Here is a 25,968-nt window from a genome sequence, read left to right as displayed (position 1 = left end):
ACATCACTTGGAGGACCCAGACATGTAGGTAGGGCACACTTATGTGCCTGAAAAACATGCACCTCACTAGCAGCTGTGCCTGTGGGTATGGATCATGTACAGGAGGCCATGGGATCGGCCCTGGGTTTGGCCACCAGCGCACCCTGAGCTGCTTTCACTGCTAACGCTGCACAGGGAAAGTGCACTGCATGTACCATAGGGGAGCTCAGCCAGCATCAGCAGTTTGTAGCAGTATTTCAGCTGTCTAAAAGGCCCTGAACACTAATGGAGGCTGACTATCATTTATGCGCAAAGTCACACAGCCGAGGTTTATGCATCTGTATTTAATTTTCTGCCTTTTATGACAAGGATGGGAGCAAGATGTTGTTCTTGTTATACCCCAGAGCCACGAGCATGGAACATATTGAGTCTGGTATCACCGTCCAACAAATCAGAAGAAAACATTGCATGAGACAGAGCATTAAGCAAGACAAAGAAGTGTTGCTGATTTAGTTTATTGAGAAAGAAAATCAGGAGTGAGCTGAGCTCCCCAGAGTGCGAGATGAACTGAGGTGAGACCTCTCGCTGGGATTTGCCAGTGGGGATCCTGTGGTGAATTCTCTCAGCACTGATATTCAGCATTCTCCAAAATGGTTTAAAGTGAGAGTCCCGTTGCTTTCCCTGAAAGGGAGGAGAGGAAGAAGTGGGTTAGACACAGAGCCACGGAGCCCTGCCTGCTGCGCTCTGTCCTAGAGAAGGCAGGAGATGGGATCCTGCTCACAGCCCAAGAACTGGCAGACTCAGCACCTCCTCAGCTACCTGATCATTGAGAGATGAGTGAAATCATCTAATCCCTTCTGAAAAATATTTGTGGGGGAACTATAATGAAACACCAAATCTGACTTTCTTCGCAGCAAGCAAAGAAAACTTCCCTTAAGGTTAATGGTGTTCAAACCATCCGTCCTAACAAACCAGACGTGCTCTGGTGATAAATAAAAGGAATGACTGGTCTGATGCCTGGTGGTCTTTTCTGCCCCCAAATCCTGGTCAGCAGTCAGCAACGAAAGCAGGAACTGTGCAAGCTGGTGCCTGTAGGAGGCAGCCGACAACGTGAATGCAACCAGGGCTGTACGTACACGACTGCATTGCAGAAGTTGCACTTGTCGTTATATGTTTTGTTGTCGGAGCCACAGAGAGGTAAGCGTTCCATCATGCAGCCAGGCTTAGGGTACTCACTGCAGTCAACCTGCAAAAACAGAATTGTAATGTGGAGGATATGAAGGAGTCGATAGCTGAAGAGCTTCAAACCCTCCCCCCCCCCCAGCTACAGCTGCAGTGCCGATGATAATGATCTAACTAAAAATAATTAACTTCCTTGCACGATGTGATATAAACTGGATGTCCTTTCTCCGACGCTAGATTTAATAAAATAAAAATAGAGCATAATTTCCTGTGTAAGAGATGCATATCACAATCTGACTGCTGCATTTCTGAGCTGCAGCAGCAGCTCGCTCTGTGAATGTGCTGTGCTCACAATCATGTTGCACCGTGTTCGTGACCTGTTCAGGAAATTAAATGGAAAAAACATTGGTGTCTGGAGAAGAGGCAGCAATGATACCTTCATAGTGGTCCAGCATCTCTCCCACAGGCTTAAAGCAAAAGTCAGCGCTTCTCTGGGTACTCGGAGAACAGGATTTGTTTGTTTGAGAGATGAGTACTATGTTTGCTGACAGACGTTGTAGTGGGGGGGGGGGGGGAAAGAGACCAAATACCAAACAAACAAAAACCAACTACCATGTATACAGGACCAGAAAGAGGCTGGAGAATTCCATAGGACAGAAATCCACTGAGGCTTACCAACTACACAGAAATCACAGCTGGCTGAGGTCCATAGCTGTAGGTTGGAAGGGTGTTTGGGAAGATCAGTACGTACTCACCCCACTATTACTCCCGCCCACTCAATTCTTATGAATGCTGAAAAAGTAGACTCTGCATCAAACCATCACAGGTTTGATGGCCCATTGGTCTGAGCCCCTGAATCTATTCTCAGTTCTTATACTCAGTTCTGCCCTCATGGGTTATTTCTGCTTATGGTCTTTTACTGATCCCTTCCTGCACAGTCATCCTCTTCCCTTCCTGACATTACTGTGGATAATGTGTATTATGTGTGTAGAAAGTGATATCTCTGTGCTGAGGCACAAGTGATGCTCCTGAGGCTACTACAGATGCCGGCCATTTTTCCTTCGACATCAGTGAGACCAGAACCTGCTTCTTCACTGTGCAACTCACACTCACTGCAGCAGGTTCCTTCCTACATCCACCATCATGCTTCTTGCCAACGCTGGTCCCCTGCTCTCTGAAAGGAAAAAAAATCCATGTTAGGGAGCTGTGCCTCCACCCTGCTGTGCTGAACTCCACACCCCTGCAGTGCTGATGGGCTGCAGCTGCCCAGCCTAGTTTGTGCCCACACTGCTCAAGATACCAGCCCTGCAAGCACCCCCAGCCCCCTGGCTTTCATAGAGTAATAAAATGACTTGGGTTGGAAGTGACCCCAGAGTTCATCTCATTCCAAAACCCCTGCCATACTTCATGGGACTTGGAGTCCTGGCCCCACCCAATACATAGGATGGTACCTGATGGTCATGAAAACAGAGATACTATTGACACTCTGGTTCAACATAGCAGGTGTTATGGGAGGTGGTGTTATCAGGTGTTATGAGCCAGAGTGCTGCATTATTGTGTGATGCAAAGGATTAAAGGTGACAGGATGTCGTGGTCTAGGAGCTAGGTTGTTTTACAATATGGGTGCAGCAGAGGTTTGCTGCTGTCCTCTGCAAAGCACTGTGTGCCACATAGACCCTTTTAACTTAGTTAACACAGGACAGAGTGCTTCTCTTAAGTCCCCACCCAGCTCTCTACTTCTCTCTCAAGATCAAAGCCACGGTTCTCTTTCTAATCACAAAGGTAAACAGCATCTGGTTATCAGGAAGGGGAGGGACAGAGTCCAAGAGCCGTACAGAAAAAGCCTCAATGGAAACCCCAGTGTTCAAAGAGTGGCTGCCAGGAGCACAGGACCCATTCCTGCCAAGGGAGGTTTGTGCAGTACTTACACGTTGTGGGCACACAGCAGACACTCATTGTCATAGGTGGCTCCATCAGTACCACAGACGGGGTTGAGGGCCCTGTTGCAGGAGATCGTCACTTTTCCTTCCACATTTGTTGTGTTGGCATACCTGCTGCAGTCCATCTGTGGAAGGAGCACACAGCAAAGCACTGATGAGGGCTTACAGTGACCACATAGACCAAGGGAGGGCATGCGTTGGGCATTCTAGGATGCCATCTCAGCAGGAAAAAAAATGCTTTTCTTCGTTTTATTGTGATGGAACTTCATCTGAAGATGATCAATACCAGATTCTGACATCTCACGTGCCCTCTTACTCAGCATTTACATTATTTATTGGGCAAGTCAATAAGCAGTTTTGACTGCATGAAGGATGAACTTGGTTTCACTTACAGGAACAGTTTCCCTGCATTCTCCATCGTGCTCTTTGCTGATATTGGTTCCATATTCTCTAAAGAGGGAAAACAGACATTAGGAAGCTCGGCAAAGCCTTCTTGTTATGTGGTAATACGTACCTAATGCAATGAGGCTGAGTCTTGCTATTTCATCTTGCTATATTTATATACATAAACATACACATATATATATTTGTATTGGAGAGGGTAGTGCCATGCTTCCTGACCAGCCAGCACTGAGTGGCTGGCAGGGATTTAAAGACTCTGAAGTTTTTATGACTGTTTTGGACCATTCAAACTGGAGCATCTCTCCATCCTTTTGCTCCTTTTTGCTGGGATGAAATATGCCCTAGGGGCTGTCATGTGCCTCATCCCCGAGATAGAGGAGAAAAACCTGAATAAATTACATCAACAAAAAAGACACAGTAACCAAAGTGATGTCTAGGCAACCGAGTGTCACGCAGTGATACTCAAGCTTGCTCTGAAAGAGTTGACATAAGTGACATGTGACAGATCAGTGTTTGTTGGAAAGGGGTGCTGTCAGGAGCCCTAAGCACAGCTGCTTGCTTGCAGGATGAGCTCTCTCTGCAGTACACACATGTTGTAGGCACACAGCATGCACTCGCTGTAAGTGACTCCATCGCTACCGCAGATGGGGGGGAGGTCCTTGTCACAGGCCACTGTATCTTTGCCTTCCTCGTTTGTGGTGTTGGGAAACCTACTGCAGTCCACCTGACAAAGAAACACACAGCAGCAGGACAAAGTGACATTCTGTAGTTACATCTCTCATTTTCAACAGGGCAGTGACCAGATCCAGCCTCCTCTCCATAAAGTGGGAGGGGACTGGGCAACGGGGTTACAGCCATGCAACTCCCTGTATGATAAACCAGCAGGGATCTATCACATCCCCCAGGCACCATTTTGCTGGCCCCTCCAGTGTTGTTCCATTGTTACTTGTTCATTCTCAATGTACAAACACGTTTATTCAAAAGAATAAGTCTAACAACCTGGTGTTTGGAAGCTGTACTCACAGTACTTTCTTCTTTCAGTAGGCTGCTTTGGGGTAATTTTTATTGCTATGGTATATAGCCATCAGTCTAGAGCTGATCATATGGATGGGGCTTTGAGCAATCTGGTCTAGTGGGAGGTGTCCCTGCTTATAGCAGCGGGGTTGGAACTGGATGATCTTAAAGGTCCCTTCCAACCCAAACTACTGTACTGTTTTGTAGACCATTTGATCAGCTTAAAGCTTAGACCAGTTCAGACTCGGCCAGAAATTAATTCATCCAACAGTTTTATATCACTGCTACATTACTTACATGCGGCAAAGATGTAGAGCTCAGAACTGCATAATTTAACATTTTACACCGTGGGATCTAATTACAGTGATACTAATTAAGACAGAGGGGGGAAAAAGAAGGAGAGAGAGAGAGAGAGAAAAGAGAAAAGGAGGACAGGGAGAACTCTCTTACTCACCTCAACCCCAAAGGCAGCATCTGGGGGGAAAATAAAAGGACAAATGTGAAACAAAGGCAGTCTGATCAATGAGACCACAGCGAGCTGAAATGCACACGTGAAATGCCAGCACAAAGAACCAAACGGAGTGATTTCCACTGATTCGATTCTTGAATTAAGTAAGCAATGTATGATTTTCTTTTTAATGCTAATAAGCATAATTTAGTTTCTTATTGCTGACTGATGAAACGCGTTCTTGAATAGCCCCGTATTTAAAGAGAAAGAAAAGCTAAGAGATAGATTTATTAATTGAAAAAATGAATAACTTTTCCTTCCTTATCTATTTACACATCCGTTTTGTCCCTAGAAAACATCTATCACATATCTGAAAAGAAACCTGAGTCAATACAGATAAATGCAAATGCAAATAGTCACATACAGGATAAGCAAACATACACAGCATCTGTTGTCAGGGATATACATTTTAAAGATGCTGAGTGTAAGAAATAAACCACACTTGTCTCTGACTTTGTAATTTCATGAGATGTAAATACAGAAGGAGAACATCAGATCCTGGCTTGTTTGCATCTCTTGTTTCTCCATTAGCAGCTAAAGCATTGCAGGAAAGCTGCCAGGTTCCTGCACAGAGCTATTTTGTGCTGTGACAATATTTTCCTGACTAGTTCCTGGAGGTCTGACCGCCTCATTATGGCCTTGTTTCAAGCATTTATCCATTTTCTGTAACTGTGCAGCAAATGCAAGCGGTGTAACAGTGCTGAGAGCATCAGAAGTGTGTTGGGAACACAGAACCCAACAGACACCCAGCACAACAGTAATTCATTTACCGAAGTACCAAGGCAGCCTTCACAGGTGCTTTGTCTCTGATGGTCACCACCATGTTCTGCTAAGGAGAGCCAGGACTGGCAGGCACAAAGCCTCTGCAGCACTCTGGGAGTTACTCACCTGGAAGGAAGCCACAAAGCGCAAAAGAGAACAGCAGAAAGATGCCTGCCATGGCCATGGTGAGGTACTGCTTGGGTCTGCAGGCGGCTGCTGGTGCTCTGTTCCTGAGATGGTCCCCCCGAGGCTGCCTGCAAATATATACAAACGCGGCGTCTGAACTGTTGGGCTGGAACACGGAGCAGCCAGCTGAATCTGTCAGCGGCACAATGAGGCTGGTAATATTTATTGAGGTCCTGACCTCCAGGTAATGGTCTGCGTCTCCCAGGCAATTGATTTTGGCTGGACACTTGGTTAATAGCTTGAGACAAGTGTCACATGTTCCCAGTGGTCAAACCAAACAAACAGCCTTTTGGACAAAAGAAACTCTTAAGGACTCTGGCAGAACCCGAAATAGCACAAAATGCTGAGGGGGATAAGGGACAGGTCCTTCATTCGTTTCTGCATCCACATCTCCCAGCAGGGAGCAGCTAAGGCTCAGGACCATCATGCCTACAGCTCTGCTTCCCATGCAGTTCTGCATTCTTGGATATTCACCTCTAGGTAAGAGCACAAGTCAGGGAGGCTTTGCCACCAGCAGAACTGATTAACCACTGCCAGGTGAAGCTGGCAACACCGTATCTAACTTACGAAGCTAATGGTATTTAGCACTAGTTTGATAAAAGAAAGGATTTCTTGGTGGTTTCAACGCTTAAATATAGTAGAGCTTGGTAGAAGACTTGAAAGCAAGGTAAATTCTGTCAAATACCACTAAAAATGTCACTTGAACCTTATCAGCAGGGAGTACTTATTTACAGACCTAGTCACAGTTAAGCGAATTGACTCCAAGTGTTCTGCCAAAGCATCTTAAGAACAAACGACACAGAAGTTCGGGGAACTTATTTACATTAGGGCACCAGCTATGCCTGAAAGTACAGCTGTCCTTTCCTCCTGCAGACTTTTCAGAAAATAGAGACAGGAAAACTGGGACAGGCTCTGTCTCTCACCTCCAGCCTTCACACCATCCCTCTCTAAGGTGGCTCTTTGATAGAAGGAGATCTGGAGCTCTGCTGTTTTGGTGTGAGTCGTTTTGCAGCCATACCTTTAAGCTACGTTTCTTACCATGAATCCTTTCACAGGTCCAACATGGTGAGAATACCTGTAATATTTTGCCATGGGAGATGAGCACTGGCATCACTGTGAGTATATAGGTTACGTTTCTACATGGAAATATGGGTTTCCTTCAAGGGAAGGCATTGAAATAATTATTCTGCTGCATTTGTTTCTATAAATTAAGGGAACGTGCATGAATATTTCAGAAAGATTTGGCACAGCCGCAAGATATATTGTCCTTATGTGTCTTGTGGAATGCATCCCTGGGAACCAGAGATTTTCCCTAGCATATACAGGGGTGCATTACAGCTCCTGCTGCACTGAGGGCTCATTGCCTTCATAAGCTCATGGCTGCACAGCAGAAGGGAGGTCCACATCCACCTTTCTGCATCAAACATGAGTTTTGGCACTGCTTGGAAAGCACTGATCTCCCTCGAGCTGCACAGGAACGGCACCCAAAAATCACTCCATTCTCAGCACAATGAACAGAGTCCCAGCATAACCTCCTCCAGCTCCAGCTCCAGCTGGCCCTGCCTCTGTGAACAGCATGGGAAAACCCTTGGCCGGCTTGGCTCATGCTGTGGGACAGGTTGCTCAGCCCTTAGCTACCCCTAGAAAGGATTTCATCTGCAACCCTGCCACGGATCTCCTGCTGCAATCCACTTAATTGCAAACTCTTAATCCTCGAAGTCAGGTGCAGCTTATGGCTAATCGCTATTTGGCTACAGGGAAATGCTCCTGTGTGCAGAAGTCAGCACAAGGGCAGAAATCTGTGAGTAAGCAAAGGCAGGGTCACATCTTACAGTGCCACGTTTCATAGTCCAGAACTGCAGAGGGTCTGACACCAGGGCAGGACTTGGCCAGCATACAACAGCCTTTCTCTCTTACCCAAGGAATTCCTTCATTTACATTTTCCATTACAGTTCCTGGTGGAACTAAGCTAATGGTTCCTGGTTTTTCCTAAGCTAATATTGATGTCATATTCTCTGCAAGACTCCATTCTGAAAATAGGATTTTTTTTCTGAGCTAGTAACACACTGACAAATGAATTACAAAACATTTAACTACGCTTTTCCTGAACAGTCCTGGGCTTTGTCATGTTATTTTGATTAAAATTTTCTGTTGTAAAGGTGGAAAACAACACTAAGAAGTCGTAGCTCTTTCATGAAACTACCTCAAATCACTCCGAAATGCCTGTTACTGCAACTCAAACTGCAATTCCCATCTTTGTCCTTCTTATGGCCATAGAGTGACCACTATCGCACCTGAGCTACATGCCTAGAGAAATCACTGCAGAGCCAACGGCAGACCTGTCCCTCACCTTCTGCCCGAAGGCATTGTTTGAAGTAAGCAACAAAGCAAATAAAAATCACTGATGCGATTAAAACATATCTCTAGGAAAACATATCCATGTGATTATGAACTTATTAAATAGAGTTTGTTTCAGGTAGCACCAGCGAATGTTTTCCTGAACCAAAAGGACCCTGTGCAGAACTTTGTACCCTGCAGGGGAAGATGACACAGTTCCACCTTACTCTGGTGATGAATTAAATGTTCCAGGCCCCACTGCAAGGACAGGCACTGACACATGGGCACAAATCCAGCAGAGGCCAGAGGGCTGCTCAGGGCACAAGGCAGGAAGGAGGGGTGGGGGACACAACCTTCACCCTGGAGAAGGGGGGAATATGGGGAACTGCAGCTCCCTTGTGGGGTTATAGGGAAGGCTGAGCTAAAGGATGGCATTCTACTTGAATATGAGGGAATATTCCCCTCCTTGAGTGGCATGGGAAGCAGAGTGGCCATAAATCTCTTCCATTGGTGGTACAGATGGTCAGGAAGGCACACAGTATCCTGAGACATCTTTGAACCTGGCCCTGCTTCGAGCAGTAATTGGGCTGGAAACTTCCAGAGGGACCTTTCAACCTGAATTGTTTTATGTGCACAACGCCTGTACAGTGCTCTCTCCTAGGGATAATTTTTGTTAAAGAAGGAACATACAGTTTCTCCATGACCCATGAAAGCAGCCCCAGAGCTTTCCCACATCTATTGCTGAAGGGCCACAGTAAGAGATGCAAAGGACTTCCATAGCACATTTTTACAGGTAACAACCAGAAACTATCTGCATACCAAAAAGAGCACGTTGCAACCATTGCAATCCAGGCGTCTGGGTGAGGCATTTCCTTCTCCCTGCCATCCAGCAGCATGTGAGTCTCCAGAGCAGCAGCAGCAGGGAGGTGCTGGCTGTGGTCCTCAGGTTCCAGGCAGCCACCCAAGTCACCCAGAGCAGAGCTGCTGAGAAAAACTTATAGGCAAAATGAAGAAATGCTTATTGACAAACAAGCAGGGCTGGCAGAAACCCATTCAGTATAGCTGGGATGAGTAATTGCTACACACTACTGAGCAGCGGAGATGAGTTCTAAAAGCCTTAGGAAAAATCTCTTGATCTCTGGGCAGCTGCATCCTACAGCTTATGGAAGGTGAGGTGTCCAGGACAGCACTGCGGTGTGAAGGCGATGGGGAGATGGGTTACAGCCTCCCATGAAGCACAGGGATCATCTCTGCACAGAGAGCTGCCAAGTCTCATTAATTCAGCACAGGAACAAGCCTTCAGTGCTCGCTGCCCTCGGTTCTGCTTTGGAAGATTGACAGAAACATCTATGGACCACAAAGTATTTTTGACAAGGAGGTAATTAACCTTCACTGTTTACATCTCCCTCCACTTGGTGAGGAACACACCGAGTTCATGCATTTGGGGAGGACTGGTTGCAAACAAATGGTGCTCCTGATCTGAGGAAGAGGAGGAAGAGTCCTATCTGGGCTTTATGTAACAGGGGAAGGGTTTCACTGAGTACACAAAGCATTAGACTCCAGTGATCAGGATCAGCCCCACTCTGTGAATGTTCCCCCCTGCACAAAACACAGATGAGAGGAAGCAATCAGTGGTGCACAGTGATGGCTCCTAGAGGTGCCCCCCATTGGTGCCACAGTGACCCAGAGCCACCTCAAGAAAAGGGGCATTATCTCACCTCCGTGCCAAGTTTTCCTCCCTCTTGGAAACCCCAGAAAGAGGCAATGCAGAACAGGAAGCAATGAGAGCAGAAAGCTGAAATGTGCTCCTGGATCTCAGCCAACACAACGGGCAAAATTCACCTGGAAAACAGTGTTTTAAAAAGAAAAGACAAATGAAGCCGGCTGTTTTCATTTGTGGAAGGAGAAGCAAACAGATTTGCAGTGAACAATGGTTTGCTTTTTAAGAAGGATCTTGTAAATAAAAAAGCAACAAGGGGATTTTCATTCCGAGGGAGACGGTGCATAGCAGTTTTGTATTGTTCAGAGCGGCTGAGAGTGAAAACACACAGCTCTCCCTGGTGGGAAAGAGAAGAAGGATGGAGCGAAAGGTAACATGCATCATGGTGCTATAGCCTGGACAGTCTGCTGGAACTGCACGGAGTGGGTTTCTGTAGCTGACAATTAAATGCATAAGCGCTGAACAATTGTTCCTTCATTATTAACAACAAAAGAAAGTGGAACAATCTAATTTATCCTGCAGAGCTGAGTGTTAATGAGATCATGGGCTGGTTCCTTGCAGCTGGGTACAGGCGAAGCACCATTGGTGCTGACAGAGAGGAGCACATGGCTGAACGAGAAGGTTTTACTATTTATAAGTTACAGCTATAAGACAGAGATATGCAGCAGAACACTTCCCTGAACTATTGCTTTGGCAGAGTAACACTGTTACTCACTTAATATATTAATACATGCACGATGACTGCTGTGCTGTATACGATCATATGGTCCGTGCACCTCTTGGCACCATACCTCATTTGCAACCTGACAAAAAAACTGCTATCAGAAGAGCTGAACACACTGGTATCCACACAGGCTTTGTGAATTTCCTTTGCTGGTCCTGAAGAAGGTTACGCTGTGCTCTTCTGGTGCTGTTGGGGAAGGTTGTTTGTGCACGCTTCCGTAGCACAGAAATATTTCTGCTGCTTGTCTCAAATTTTGCATCTTTTTGCCCCCCTTCCCTTCATTCATTTGAATGAAGCCTGTGGAGAATAGCAGAACTAGGAAGCTAGCGTTAAATCGCTGCCAAATAAAATGTCAACAGAAGGTGTACGCATTGCTCCTGTCCATTCGGCCGCTGCCTGCTCAGCATCCGCTGACATCATTTGGGATGCTGCCACCGATGGCATCCGCTCCTGCTCCCTGGGGGCAGTGCTGCTGCTCAGCCCCTCCATGCTTCTTGGCACTGCACATCCCACAGGCTCTAAAAAGGGGAAAGTCTTCCATTAGAGATCCAGTGTGCCCATTATCCCAGAGGGTGATGCATGCTGGGAATGTAAATAAGGCCCGCAAATGATGTGAGTGAAGGAGAGTTCAGCAACGACAAACCTATGACAGCTGAACGAGATGCATCATCTGGGTTTCCAATCCAGCTATACTGTTTTCTCTTCTAAATCTGCATGATTTCTTCCTGAGCACAAACAGCAAAGGGAGAAGGAAGAAAAGGAATTGGAGCAGCACTGGAAGGGGCTGGGGGCTGAGGGGTTGGCACTCGGAAGGCACATTCCTTCCATTGGAATGACATGTTACAGACACAGATCCTACATCCATTGATGTAAGAGAAACCATCTGTGCCACAGATCTGGTCCAGGGGGCCCCAGTGCCATCCTCAGTAATGGCCCCTGGCTGAGCTTTAAAGGGAAGAGAGAAAAAGAGCACAAAGCAGTCCATTTCCAAGCATTCCTCATTCTTCAAAGGGACTGAATGAAAGTAAAGTTTTGCTTCTATGAATGAAAACAAAGCAGCAGGAAACACACCGTGAGGACTCCCTTTGTTCACCGACTCACGTAAGCTTGCAGGGCTGCATCTCAGCTGGTGGAAATGTGGAGTCCCCTCCTAGGCTGAGCAGCTGGGTACCAGCTGGGGGCAGCCCCTCTCACTGCTGCTTCACTCACATCTACTTGCTGATCAGTGCAGAGCGTGCAGCCAGAGCCCAGAGCGTGGCAAAGAACCAAAGAAAACAGTATCAAATGATAACAACAAGAGAATGAATATCTCTGAGTGTGAACATAATGAGGGATGAAGTGGGTGGGTACCAGGATTATATTCCTTTAAATATAGATGTCTGAAGGAATGTTTTTACCATCCCCAAACTATTTGCTTTGCTAGCAGTTAGAGACCTGTGCAACGGATGCAATGAGTTTGCATAATTATTTCTGGATTTCCTCTATCTGAGGAATATACAGTTATAAAAACAATGCCACTAAAACATTCCTGTGAAACAAAAACAGCTTCAGCAATCAGTATATCATTTTTAAGCACCCATCAAGCTCAGCAACTGAGTGTTTAGGCCCGTCCACGCACCTCTTGCAAGCGCAGCATATGGAAGAAGAGCTAAAACAAGGCAAATTATCAGCAGATGTAGTTTTGAAACCTATAGCTTTTTTGGTAAAGATTCTGAGTGATGTTTAGGTACAGAGACTGTAGATGGTAAGGGCTTTTTTTCACATCAGATGGAAAAGCACTGATATGTACCACACTGATAAATGAGGAGAAACCTTACAGCTCAATACACAAAGATGGCATTGTGTACTTTTTTCTGGATCCTACTATTCAATCAAGAAATTAAATGAATCCCTTCATTCTTCCTCCTCTTTTTGTTGTAAGAAAAACGACTGGAGGCTCTGAAAGCATTGATAAGGCTATCAAGATAACTTTGACCATCAAGTAAGGGCAGAAAACATTTATAACTTTAAAATATTGCCTCTGCAATACACATTCACAAGTCATGATTCCTAGAATCATAGAATGGCTTAGGTTAGAAGGGACCTTAAAGATCATCAGGCTCCAGCTCCTGCCATAGGCTGATTACTCACCATCAGATCAGGCTGCTCGAAGCCCCAGCCAACCCAGCCTTAGGCACCTCCAGGGATGGGCACCCATTCCAGAGATTGGATCATTGTCAGTGTAAAAGACATGCAACTTCATGGGTCCCAGCACTGCTCAGTCCCTGGAGCCAAGGGCAGCACCAGCTGTGAGCACTGCATGGAGCTGGAGCTGCTGTGCTTCAGCAGGGAACATTAGGTGCCTGACGTTGCACATATATCAGAAATTCAGGGCTCTCTTCACTGCATCCTTGCCAGAATCTGCACCTGCAACACTTCTTGTTCATGAGAGGAGTGTAAATCAGAGTTCTCTGAACAGCGCTAAACCCCTGCCCTTGCAAGCGATTCTTTAGCTCTTCTTCCCAAGTTAAAAAATAAAAAACCAAAAACCTTATCTTGACAATTGGTCTATGAGAGCAACCTGTTCAATCTGAAACTGCTCAGGTTTTTGTCCCAGGTGAGTGAGAAAATCGCCACTGTGCACCCAAGGAGCAATGAGCAGCAAACTGAACAGCACCAAAGCCCCCAGAGCCCTCATGCTGGAGAAGGTTACTAGATAGATCTGCAGTCTGTCAAGCACTGAGCTCAGGAAATGACCTCCTGCACAGAAATCTCTTTCCATCCATCCTTTACATTTACAGCCAAGCCAGCATCCAGCCAAGTCAACTGTTCCATAAAACCATCCTTCAGATCTCTTAGTGACACTAGAGACCTGATATTGTTCTACCTCTCTCCCAAGCCATCAAAACTCAACATTTCCTCTTGAACATGCTTATCTTCCCCTGGCCATTGCTTCTTCACCAACATGATACAAAGAGAAATCATTCAGCTCTCAGGCCCTTGGTAAGTAACCCTGGATCAGCTGAAAAACAGCACTGCAGCACAGGAAAAAAAAAGGCTTTGTCCATGAAAAATTGGCTGCCCTACTTTTATAGAGTGATATTACTTCATGAAACACGCCTTGAGCCTGGGTGAATATTTAAATTCCAGTATCAGGTTTTTTCCCATTTGTAGTGGTTTATTCCATTTTGTACTTTCATATAAAACCTACTGGCAAACATTGCATGGAAACTGTGTCTAATGGCCACTTTGGCTTTTTCCCTGAATTGCCCAGACTTCTTCTCAACTCCGTGCCTCTTTGAGTTCACGTTTGCCTTCAGTATCATCAGACAACGTGTTCCTCAAAGCAGGATTTGTCACGCCTGCCCCCAGCTAATGTCATTGAGTAGGATCTTGATAGCTTTACAGAGAAGGCTGCAAAAGCCAATGTGGGAGCTAAGCCCAAACTAAAGTCTGCCAAAGCCACAAAAAGTTTATTCAGATCTTATCCCTAAGAAAAATCAAGCAACAGTTAAACTAGATTAAAGCAGCCAGTGTTCTATAAAAACACCTGAAGAGCAAACAGCAAGGTTATATAAACCGAAAGGAACGTTTACATTAGGACACAGACTCAAGAAAAGCACAATAAACCATTGTTAGTTAAAAATCATCTTGAAAAGTACATGCCAGCCAGAATCTAATAGCGTGGAGGTACTATGGCCCTATTCCCTGACACAATACCAACAGTATCTCCAAGTTGGGAACATTTGCCTTCAGCCTATTAATCTAGCCTCACAATTCAGCAAGTGACTTTCCAAACTAGTCCAAATAATTGCGTTTCTTTGGCAAATCACAATGGGATTGGTGAGGATCTGAAGGTGGTGACTGTACCTATGCTGACAGAAGCTGGAGGGTGGTCCCCAAGTATCCCTACCTCCCTGTCATCCACATGGACACAAGTGACAACTATTGTATCACCGGGTACCCAGCTCTTTGGCTGCATGTTTCATTTCACTCTCTCATTATTTAAGACATGTACTCTATGCATGGATGCTTCTGCTCTGCAACCCTGAAGGGAGCCTGGCATTCCCTTCCTGTATTTGATACCCTATACATCAACACTGGCACTGAGCTCATTTCAGTGGAGACAGAGTGGGATCACCTTTGTTACAGCAGTTGCTGTCCCTTCCATGGGACAGGCTGCACAATCAGTGGTGGCAGCAGAACCAGGACAAGGGGAACTCACAGGTAGGCAGTGAGTTTTCCTTTCTAGACAAATGCAAGAAAACTCTTGGTGAGAGCAAACCATTCACCTCATCTTGAGTAATTGCCCTGTGGGTGAAATGGACCGTGCTCTTGAGGCAACAAAGAGGGAGCTCCTGCTCAGGTCATACCAAGGCTTAGGAGGGACTAATCCTGACAGTATGACTGTGAGGATTACAGAAATGCCTCAGAGCTCCAAGGGGAGCCCAGGCCCCTTTCTGAAGTGAAAACAACACGGACACGTGGCAGGAAGAACTTTACCCACATAGGCTGTCAGAGCAGAACATCAATAGAAGAATGAGTTTGCACCACTGTGCACCATGTTGAGGAGGAGAAAGGGGCAAAGGTATGAAACGTGACACTAAGGTAAGACAGATAAGTGTTGCCAAGTGAGTTTATTCATCAAAAAAGTGTATTGAGAGCTTAGAAGACAAGACAAGCTGAAGGAAAACTGTTGAGGAATATTGGCCCATGAAGACTTGTGTGCAAGGCAGATTGTTTCCCATGCAGGACTCCAGTGCAGAGTTAACATGCGCTCATACTCACAAGGTTGATAGTCTTATTGCTCGCCCTAGTGAAAAGAGAAGAAAGGATTAGACACAGAACAGACTTTGTGCTGCAGCCTTGTTCTTCTCCTTACTAGCCCAACTGTTGATAATGTTGACAGAAGATAAAGAACAGTCTCAAAAGGCCAACTATTTCCTTTCATTATGAACATTAAAGGAAAGATGACACGTTTCACACATCTGAAATGTTCCAGCTAGTTTGGTGAAGTACTTTCCCCGCACCCTGATGAGCTTCTGGAACAAACTGTATGCTGGTGAAAATTAGCAAAATGTCTTTGAAATGAAATAAAACAGGAAGCCACACAGATTGGCAGAAGCGGGTGCTTTGTATTTTGTCTTAAAAAGCAAAAAGGCACCTCCTTGCACAAGCCATAGTGCATCAGAAATGCCTCGCACTCACCCATAAAGAGTACAAAACACCTTACAAAATCAACCCTGCATTTGTAGCAGTTACAGGAAGGGTTTCAGTCCTATACTTACAAGTATGCGTTGCAGAACATACATCCGTTGCTGTATGTCTGGCCATTGGAGGCACAGTGGGGTACGTATTCCATGGTGCAGATTGAAGAGACTTTCTCAATCCCACGGCAAAGTTCCTGCACACACAAGGAAGACATGAGTCTCTGCCTGGGAGCAAACAGTATTCCCCCAGCACAAAGAATGAAACTGGAAAATCATGGCAATAACCAACTCATTTCCTCCTGGTGAGGGATGTGGCCTCACACTATTCCTGTTCACTGCCATGTCTATTCCCACGGGATGGATGGCAGCTATTCTACAACCACTGTGACATTCCCAAGGACCCCTGGGCTGCACACTGCTGCCCCAGTTTTTGACGTGGAGCAGAGGACTGTAACAGTCATCAGATCCAACTCTTCGTTCCCATCTTTTCCCACTCACCTTTGTTACGTCCTCTTCACATCTTCCATTCTTTCTCTTGCCAAGATGGGTCCGGTGCTCCCTGGAGGAAGGAGAGATAAACATTAGCAAAAACCCTTCCCATTTACAACTGTGGTATGAGAGCACAACCTTGATCCTATGTGGTACGCAGGACAATTTCAGATAAATTAGCTAAGCACTGCCTGAGTAGAACTAGCAAGAACATGCCCTTATGGACTAGGGATGTCTTTTGGAATAGTGCTTTCCCAAACAGTGAACCCATTTTCTGGGTCTTTGGGGTCAGTGGGCTTTGTTAAATAACGATCTAAAACCAGGGCCCTCACATGTTATTCAGCACTTGTAGACATGTCCAATAACAGCCACGGTGGGTCCCCCTGGAGAAGAATGAGTACTTACAGGTTGTAAGCGCACAGTGTGCATTCGCTGGCATAAGTGACACCATTGGTAGCACAGACAGGATCGTAGATCATGGTGCAGGCCATCAGCTGTCTGCCATCCTTCAGCGTAGAGGTTCTGTACCTGCTGCAGTCAAGCTGGGAAACAGAGGTAGCAAATGCTCTGTGTAAGAGTGCTCAGACACAAACCCCCCCGTTTACACCTCTGCCTTTCAAGATCTGCCATAGGATGGATTATGGTTATATATTGACTCATTCTTCATTGAAAACTATCAATTTCCTGTCACAGCCTTATCCTGGAGAAGATTGAATCAAAGCTTGAAGCCGTGTATCACTCATTCAGCTCTGCATTTATCATGATGCCCTTAGAGCTTGCTGAACCACTGGGACACTGCAAAATGCAGCTCGTAAATAATCTGCAAATCAAACCGGCTTGATTTATGCACTTTCTGCAAGAGCAGCTCAGTGTGACCAAGGAGTGTGTCACAGCCCACAAGAACTGAGGAGATGTGCTGACATGCCTTTTGTTGCAAGGGGCTGGTTCTGCATGTTGCAATCAGCCAGAAGGACCGACAGCGGTTCAAAACTATTTATGCCATTTGAAGAATGGGCCTTGAGTTTCAGCTATCCCAGTTTCTCCAGCGTGTGCTGTTCCTCACTGATTTATGCAGCTCACTTGGTCTGAGCACAGAGCATACTCAGGAAATAAAGCAATGACATTTCATAGTCTGTTTGCATAGAAATGAAATATCTGACTCACGACGTTGACTCTTTCAAACACATGATAATGAGATGGCTTTGTTTTTCTATTCCCCAGTGAGTGTAAACAGTTTAGAGCAAGCCACATATAGCTTATCTGGTATTTGTACAAGATTCACTGTTGGTATAAATTACAGTATATCACATTTACAATAGAAAGAGAGAGGGGGGTTTGAATCCTCTGGTACATTAGATATAAGCATTCAAAATGCAGGTAGTTTTCCAATCTTTGCAGAACATCCTTTTGCACAGCACAGGCATCCAGAAGGCACCAGGCACCTGGGGATGCTCTGCACCCCTTTCCCATATTGCCAGAACAGACCACTACACTCCCACGGCAGGTACAATAGACTGCTGTGGGAAAGAGAATTCTTCCTGTAACACTTTGAATCATTTATGCTACCTGTCTCATAACTCATTCCTCACCTGTCCTCTTTCTTTCCCTGACTGCATGCAGAAAATGCACAGCATTCCTGCTGCCAGGGTTGATGTTAACCTGCAGGAAGGATGGCAGCAGGAGGGTATGACCCAGCATCACCAAAACCAGCCAGTATTGTACATGTTAGGCAGTAAGCACCACCTCAAGCTCTTCTTTTCTTATCTATCACTTACCTCAGGAACTTCCTCCCTGCACCTCCCATCGTGCTTTTTGGCAACGCTGGTTCCAAGTTCACTGGAAGAGAGAGAAAATGGAGTTAAGAAAGCTCAACAAGCAGCCGTGCTGATACGTGAGTGGGTGACCTGCAGGGCTTACATGTTGTGGGCACACAGAGCACACTCGTTGCTGTAGGTCTCACCATCAGTGCCACAGATCTCCTGCAGGATGAAGGGGCAGGCAGCAATGGCTTCACCATCCTTAGTATTGCTCAGGTATTGGGAGCAGTCAAGCTGGGGAAGAAAACAGTAATGATGCTCAGTCAGCTGCTGGGAGACAGACTGCCTCGAGCCACAGGAAAACCAGGGTTGATTTCAGTTTAGTCTCCAATTATAAATGAATTAATTGTAGTTGGGTTTGGTACTGCTTGCTAACAAAGGAAACGCAAAGGAATAGAGGACCAGAAAGATCATCCTTCTTATGTAGCTTATGTCCAAGATTCAAAACAAGCATTATTCAAAGGAATTTGATATGAGGAGTTCGACTTCACGTCCAGTTTGACATTAGGGCATGCCTGACTTAACTAAGCCTTAGATTTTGATTCCACATTTTCAAAACAGCAATAAGAAACTGCTCCACCAGCTTCTGCTGCAAAAGTCTCCGCAGTATTTAAATACAGTTCCAATACTCGAGGATGAATAAGCAAGTATCTACTGATGGCACTGGAAGTCAGTCTACACTAGCTAAGCTTCTGACACTTCACAATCGTTTTGCATACCTTCCCCTGTGTAGTATCTCTTATTACCCATATTTCCCACACAGTCCAAGAGCAAATTATAGCAGAGACAGCATTATAACAGTGTGTCTTTTACTATAGAAAAGATAGCGCAATCCCTTGAGATGCACAGAGTTATTTTCAGTGTTTTAGAGCTGCTCTGCATAAGCAGAATAAATGTGCTAAGATATTATCAGCACATACTGTTGCCATGCATGTTTATAGAGCTATTTCTGTGTGCATTCCTGTAAGCAGGTTTTTCTTGGCTGACCACGGTATAAAGATTTTTTAACCTGTCTGCTGCAACGGAAATCCTAGCACTGATGAGCACACAGGCATCTAACACAGCTTCTGCTCTTCCTCTCCTACTGTGCTAAAATGGGCTGCTCTGTTTTGAGCTGCTTCTCACATTTCCCTCCGGAGACCTGCAGTATTGGGACACTTTGTTACCAGAGTCCTGGCCCATTCCCCTTCTCTGTTGCCTGAATGGACAGACCCTGGTTAGCAACCTCTGCAGCCACAAGGTATATACAGGAGATCTGGCATCCATCCACACTTACAGGAGTGCTCTGCTCCTTGCATCTTCCATCATGGCTTTTCTTAACCTCAGTCCCGTGTTGTCTGAAAGGGAGAAGCTGTCATTAGGGACCACGATCCTAAGCAGTAGCAGACCTCTTGCAGCAGACCCATTCTCTTCTTCCTCTGCATAAATGCCACAGCCCTCTTAGGACTCTCAGCTGTTAGCTGGCTCTCCCACAGCTCCCTGAGGAGCACATCAGGAAAGGAAACCGAGGTGACAGAGCTTCAGGATGTTGAAAGAAAAACAGAAGGAGACATACAGACATGCTGCTATCAAAAAGAGAAAGAAAAAGAAGGGTGGGGGGAAGCCATCTGAAGTACTAACTTGCCTAGCTGCTACAAAAGGAAGTCCTGTATGCAGTACTTACACATTATGGGCACAAATGCCACACTCGTTGTCATAAGTAAATCCGTCTGTGCCGCAGACTGGGAGCAGAATCCTTGGGCAGCGCACCAGGCGTTTGCCACCGATTCTTCTTGTTGGGTATTGATCACAGTCAATCTGCAAAAAGTAGGAGAGTCAGCCCTGGAAAAGTCCTTGTTCTCAAAGGCAAACCCTAGCATTGCCTCCTGCTGCTTTCTATGTCTTTTATGCTGGGATGCTGTAACAACACTGGTGCTACACTTCAGTTCTCTCAAAGCCAGCCTGAGTCAGCTCTGAAGAAACTCTCTCATGCCCAGGAGGAGTGACATGGCGCTGTATAATCTGTGAGATGCCAAATCACCAGAGCAAACAGCTCAGTCAATCCCAAATGCCACTGAGCTTCACTTCAGTTCCAAAGGGGTCACAACCTACTGAAACAGTTTGCAATATATGGCAGAAAAGGAAAAAAAAAGATAAAGATGTATCATCTGCTTTTCATTCTGTGCTATAGAATCAAACAGAAGAAGGTAAACAACATAGTAAAGAACTTTGCTGGCAATGCATTTAGAGATCATCATTAAAAGCAGACCTAGATACCCCCTGACCAACTTCCACATTGTTTGTGTATTGGATACACACTGGCATGTCCCAAAGGACACAAGCAGAGAGCCAGACTTCAAGCCAGCTCACTTTCAGAGTAGATGTGGCCTCAGAAAAGAGTTTGGTGGGTAGAGGCAAGAGGGGAAATACACCTAATGTTGTATACTCACGTCAGGGATCTCCTGCCTGCATTTTCCATCGTGTTTCTTGCTGACATGGGTCCTCTGCTCTCTGAAAGAGGAAGACAAAATTGAGTAGTAGATGCTTTAACTCTTGGTTTAAACACTTGCATGCAGACTGAATTAGACTTATCCTAAAACAGATACCTAACAAGCTAGGGCTTCAGTCTCTCTGCATGATTATATTGATACAGCTACATTACTCTGCTCGTTAACAAGCTCATCACGTCTTCTCATGTTATTTAAAGCAAGATTCTGAACTATTCCTTTCTCTGCTCAGTCACTGCCCAACCCACAGACTAATCCAAGGAGCTGTGCTCCGAGTCTTGCAGATTTCCCCTCGTGATCATGAAGAAGGCATCAGAAGAAAATGCAGTTAAAACAAGAAAAAAACCCACTTTTTAAGGGACTTGAAGAAACAGGCATAAGCAGCAATGTAGAAGGAAGGCTCCCAGCATGGCAAAGTGTTGCTGGCTACTTTGGAGGAGTGGGACATAAGCATCACTTACGCATTGTGGGCGCAGATCCCGCATTCATTGTCATAGGTGAAGCCATCTGTGCCGCAAACTGGCCTCAGGATCCTTGGACAAGGTACTAATGTTCTGCCATCCTTAGTGACTGTAGATGGGTACTTACTGCAGTCAACATGCTGAAATAAGGAGAATAAGCCCTCCTGGAGCCCATGCTACTTGGAAAAAGTCAATGTAACACCTTTTCATTCTGTATCCCTGGCTTCCTAGCTTTTGTGACAGGACAAAGCACTGATACACTGAACTAAACTGTCTATCAGAAATAGGCTTTCAGAATATTACCCTAATCCTCTAGGAGAGGAGAAAAAGGACCTCTCTTAGAGAACGAAGCCTTCAGGCAGAGGAACATGTACAGACTCTTCAGTCCCTTTCTAATCAACACAACAGCCTTGGAATTAGGTGGGAAATATTTTTCAACAGCTGGAAATCTGATTAATATTGTTTTGGTTTGTGTTGGTTTTTCCTCCCTCCTTCTCCAGCGCTCTGATTACTTAATAATTCAGATTCCCTGCAGTTAAGCATGCGAGTTGAAGTGATAAAGGAGAAATCTGTTGGAGAACGGACTCCCTGCATCCCAGAATTTTTGTGCTGAAATATATAAGCTTTTCTTCCTGAGGCACTGGACTCTTACCCCAGTATAAATATACAATAAGCTATACCCTATAAATATGTATGCTTGGTGCTCTTACGAATCTCACTGTATCTAACAAAGCAACCAGCACTGGAATTCTGAATGCTTGTTACAAAGGGTGGAAATGCTTGTCACCTCCAGAGAGAAACCTGCCAATCTGAACAGCACAGCACAAGGAAAATCTGGGGCCATTTCCTTTGCTGCTTTGTTTCAAAAGCCACCCTCACCAGGCAGGAAGCAAGAGCAGGGACCGGGACCCTTGGCCATCCCCGTCATACATTTTCTTAGGAAATCAATGGGAGATCAATCATCCAGGAGATGGGTTTTTATTTCTATTACACTTACTGAGCCAATGTCCATCTTGCATTCTCCATCATACAGTTTGGAAACGTTGGTGTGGTGTTCTCTGAAAGAAAGAGCCGTTTTTGTTAGGAAGCCCTGAGAAAAGCCTTAGATACTAAGGCAAGAAAGCAAGGTCCCACCCATTGTGTAAGGAACTGCCAAGTGGTCTGGATGCAGCCCACAGATGGTAGCAACCATTTGTGAGCAGAAAATGCATGGTATTTTCATATTGCACAGCACTGAGCAACACTTTGATCTATTCATGCCTCTGCTGTGGGTTGTCCTGTCATTTTAGTGATTCCCTTCATGAGCACAGACTGAGAATGGGGGAGAAATCTGCAGCTGGATGGAGAATTACAAGTAGCCAGCTTCAAAGAGTCCCACAGAAACATCTACCCTAAGAAAGACTTAGAAAGTATTGTACGTGCTTCCAAAAGACTTAGCTATCTCCAGTTACCCAGATAGATGCTCTACAGAAAAGACTTACGCATTATAGGCACAAATCCCACATTCGTTGTCATAAGTGAAGCTATCTGAGCCACAGACTGGTTTCAGATTCCTTGGGCAGGCTACCATGACGTTGCCATCTTTTACAACTCGGTGGTATCGAGTGCAATCAATCTGTAAGAATAGCAGGAATGGGAAATAAATACGTAAATAAGTAACAGGCTGAGCAGACAGCTGAGGGTGCCCCATCTCTGGAGGTGCCCAAGGTCAATTGGAGCCCTGGGCAGCCTGATCTGGTTGGGGGCAGCCAGCCCAGGGCAGGGTGGTTAGAGCCTGATGATTTATACTATCACTTCCAACCTAATCTGTTATTTGATTCTATGAAATAAAATTAAGCCTTTATGGGCACCAATGGAACAAGACTTTGTCTAACTGTTGGACTTACTGTAATGTGCTTTGGCCTGCACTCTCCATCATGTTCCTTCTCCACGTTTGCATTGTGCTCACTGGAAGAAAGCAAACCTGTGTCAGAGATTGCAGAGAGCAGCCACCACTCCCAGGCAGGAGGTCAGTACCCTGGTGCTAAGTCACATGCTCCTCCAACACAGCCCACATTTTGGGGATGGAGCTGCTGCTCTCACCTCGAGTCTCCTGCCCTGCAGCTCCCTTGGACTTCCACAAAGCTCACCTGTTGTAGAGGCAGATCCCACACTCGTTGCTGTATGTGGAGCCATCTGTGCCACAGACAGGTTTCAAATCCCTTGGGCAGGCTACCCAGCTCGTCCCACCCTTGCTGATGCCGCTGGCATACTGGCTGCAGTCAATCTGTGGAAGCAACACAACATCAGCCCTGGGGTCAGCTCCCACAGTGAAAGACAGCCTGGCAACCTCCTGCCTCCCACAGCTCCAGCTGGGACAAACACCTGAGGTATTAGCTGGAATCTGCTCAGGCAGCTGGGAGGTGGGAATTTTCCTCTGATCATGCTTTTCTGAGGGGGGCTGGGGGAGGCATGACATGGAGGAAGGAGAACTGTGGGTGAGACAGTGCCTAACGAAGGCAGCTGTTAATTGGGAGCCTGGCCATGCTCCACAGATGCTCAACTCAAAATCTGATCATTTCCAATCACGCTGCAGTCTCCGGTGATTTGCAGGAATCTCATAACTGCGTGGGAAGAACCTGCAGACAAATGCACTGCACAGACCCTGCTGTTTTCCTCGCTTTGATACAGGTATAGGCAGGAACACTGTACTGCATGGCTTACTGTATAGAAAAAGATACCAGAATCACAGTCTTTAATGCTTTCAAGCTTATCATCTTAAGACAGCTTTCCTCTCAAGGAGGTAACTACCTCCTTGACTTGGACTAACTCAATTATATCCAAAAGTTAATGTAATAGGATTGTATAATTCTTTCTTTCTTCCTTTTATTTCGTGAACAGAAAATAGTACAAATGGAGTGTTTTACTTTTTCGTGACTTAGCAATATTATTCAATCAGGCACTGGCAAGTATTATTTGAGCAACCAGGCTTTCATTAGATTAATCCACTCGCTCATCAGGTAATTATCTACTGTTCTTATTTGACCAGAAGCCTGAAATAGAAAAGAATAAATGGGGGGAAAAAAAGTCTGTAACTCACCACAATTCCAAAGGTAATATCTAAAAGAAAAGGAGAGACGAAAATAAATACTTATTACTAACATGCAGAGGAGACATATGCAAGTCCTTTCATGAAACAGTTACACTTAGAGTTTGTTGTTGATTTGGCTTATTGGGTTTAGGAAAATGCAGCTTTTCTTAATGCTAGTGATGTGCGTTCATAAAATGAGTCAGAGGTTATTTAAATGAAGTTTCATTGCACTTTGTAGGAGGCCATGTGTGTTAGCCAGTTCCTACGATGCTCCAGGGATGCAGTGTAGGTATTTTCAAGCCTGCACTGAGTTTAAACTCTTCTGCAAGACTTTGTATTTGACTTCCCGGAGCTCAGACACACACGTTTCAGGTGGCTGTTGACCACTAGCACTGTCCTTCCCACAGCAAACTTCTCAGTCACCAGGAGCAGCACAGAAAACTTATAGATGACACAAAATGCAGTGTTTGCATTGCTCACATGGACACAGATGGCATTTCACATAGCTTTGCTTCACCATTATATTCAGTGCTTCCATCATGCAAACTCCTGCCCTGCACTAGCACTGCTCCCCCAGCAATTTGCTCCTATAAACCACAATGAAAACAGTTGTTTGGATGAGGTTTGCTGAAACCTGGATCTTGCAGTCTGATGTTTTGCTCTGCTCTCAGAAAGAATATTCCTTCATGGAACAAGGCTCTCTAACACATTACAATGCTCAAATACTCTCACAGATAGCCTAGTCTCTGGTCTAGCTATAGTCACCTACATGGTAGAGCAGGAAACCACTCACCTGCAAAGCAGCAGAGGGCCAGAGCCACCTGTACAAACTGCCTGGCAGTCCTCATGGCAGAGTGCCTCGATGCCTGCACAACCCGCTTGCTCTCAGAGTGGGAGAGGAAGGGCAGAGGTAGCAGCAGGAATATATAGCATGTTGTCATATCAAATGGTCCCACCTTGTGATGTAACACCCAATCTATCATCAAGACGGGAAGCCAAAACGTATTTACCCAGCTCTGGGTTTCTAGCTAATGATTGACATTTGCACAATTGCCAGGAAGGGGCCTTTTGTGTGGCTCGAGGGGAGCCAGGGAACACAGAGTGTGCCACGGCCCCTTTGCTCCCGGATCTGCCCCAGCACTCTGCAGCTCTCATTTGCCCTGTGGCTGGCTACATGCAGTTAGGTCTTCCTCCTCCTCTGCAGCTTTAACTGAGCTCTGAACTGATAGCTGAAGCCCTCGTTATTTAACCTCAGAGCATGGTTTTGTGCTCCTCATCACTGCATTTCATCTCAGCTTGAGCCCAGGCAACCACAGCCTAGAAGGTCACCCCACTCTCTGCAGGAGAAATCCTACTCTTCTACTGTTTGAAAAACAAACCAACCAACCAGCAGCAACCTCTCTGTGTGTCTGCTTTTTGTGTATTAATACAAGGAACAAAATATGAAGTTTGGTCCTCAGGTCCACCTTTCTGTCTGTCCACTTCTAACTCCTGTGGGAACCCCACCTGCTCTTCTGTGTACTCTTCTTCATCCCCTGTAACCTCATCCTTACCCCCCACACCAAGACTAAGTGACACCACCCCACGGGGAAACAGGTCAAATGTTTTTGTTGCCTGGGCAGACGAGATCTACTGTACTTCCATTATCTCGGAAGCCAGCCAACTTTGTAAAGATTGATATTAGCCCATGCATGATTACCTT

The 25,968-nt window shown here is 45.6% G+C and overlaps 2 protein-coding genes across 2 annotated transcripts; both read right to left on the bottom strand.

The window, feature by feature from the left end:
* Nucleotides 1–311: 311 nt before the first annotated feature.
* Nucleotides 312–9,176, bottom strand: LOC140258169 (ovomucoid-like). Its single transcript, XM_072348214.1, has 9 exons — nt 9,130–9,176; nt 5,914–6,041; nt 4,972–4,991; nt 4,094–4,227; nt 3,494–3,551; nt 3,090–3,226; nt 2,269–2,335; nt 1,116–1,225; nt 312–660 (listed from the first exon to the last, which is right to left on the bottom strand). Exons 1-9 carry the CDS (start codon nt 9,150–9,152, stop codon nt 615–617), a joined length of 723 nt encoding a protein of 240 aa, XP_072204315.1. The 5' UTR covers nt 9,153–9,176; the 3' UTR covers nt 312–614.
* A 6,167-nt stretch (nt 9,177–15,343) lies between these two features.
* On the bottom strand, nt 15,344–25,388 carry LOC140258168 (ovoinhibitor). Its single transcript, XM_072348213.1, has 16 exons — nt 25,060–25,388; nt 24,276–24,295; nt 23,326–23,462; nt 23,083–23,143; nt 22,678–22,811; nt 22,194–22,254; nt 21,197–21,336; nt 20,679–20,739; nt 19,913–20,046; nt 19,526–19,586; nt 18,350–18,483; nt 18,208–18,268; nt 16,838–16,974; nt 16,442–16,502; nt 16,022–16,137; nt 15,344–15,546 (listed from the first exon to the last, which is right to left on the bottom strand). The coding sequence occupies exons 1-16, from the start codon at nt 25,247–25,249 to the stop codon at nt 15,501–15,503; spliced, it is 1,554 nt and encodes a 517-aa protein (XP_072204314.1). The 5' UTR covers nt 25,250–25,388; the 3' UTR covers nt 15,344–15,500.
* Nucleotides 25,389–25,968: the final 580 nt, after the last annotated feature.

Source organism: Excalfactoria chinensis, chromosome 13, assembly GCF_039878825.1.
Source record: "Excalfactoria chinensis isolate bCotChi1 chromosome 13, bCotChi1.hap2, whole genome shotgun sequence".
NCBI lineage: Eukaryota > Metazoa > Chordata > Aves > Galliformes > Phasianidae > Excalfactoria > Excalfactoria chinensis.
The sequence above is the reverse complement of the archived record's forward strand: the minus strand, read 5'-3'. Positions and strand labels throughout refer to the sequence as shown.

Coding starts and splice junctions, on each gene's coding strand:
- LOC140258169 (XM_072348214.1), bottom strand. CDS start 9,152: ATGGTTGCAACGTGCTCTTTTTG. Junction 4,228..4,971: donor ATGCTGCCTTTGGGGTTGAG/GTGAGTAAGAGA, acceptor TTTCTTTGTCAG/GTGGACTGCAGTAGGTTTCC. Junction 3,552..4,093: donor ATGCTGTGTGCCTACAACAT/GTGTGTACTGCA, acceptor TTCCCTCTTTAG/AGAATATGGAACCAATATCA.
- LOC140258168 (XM_072348213.1), bottom strand. CDS start 25,249: ATGATAGATTGGGTGTTACATCACAAGGTGGGACCATTTGATATGACA. Junction 23,463..24,275: donor ATATTACCTTTGGAATTGTG/GTGAGTTACAGA, acceptor TTGCTTCCACAG/ATTGACTGCAGCCAGTATGC. Junction 16,503..16,837: donor ACACTGTGCGCTTACAACCT/GTAAGTACTCAT, acceptor TCCTTCCTCCAG/GGAGCACCGGACCCATCTTG.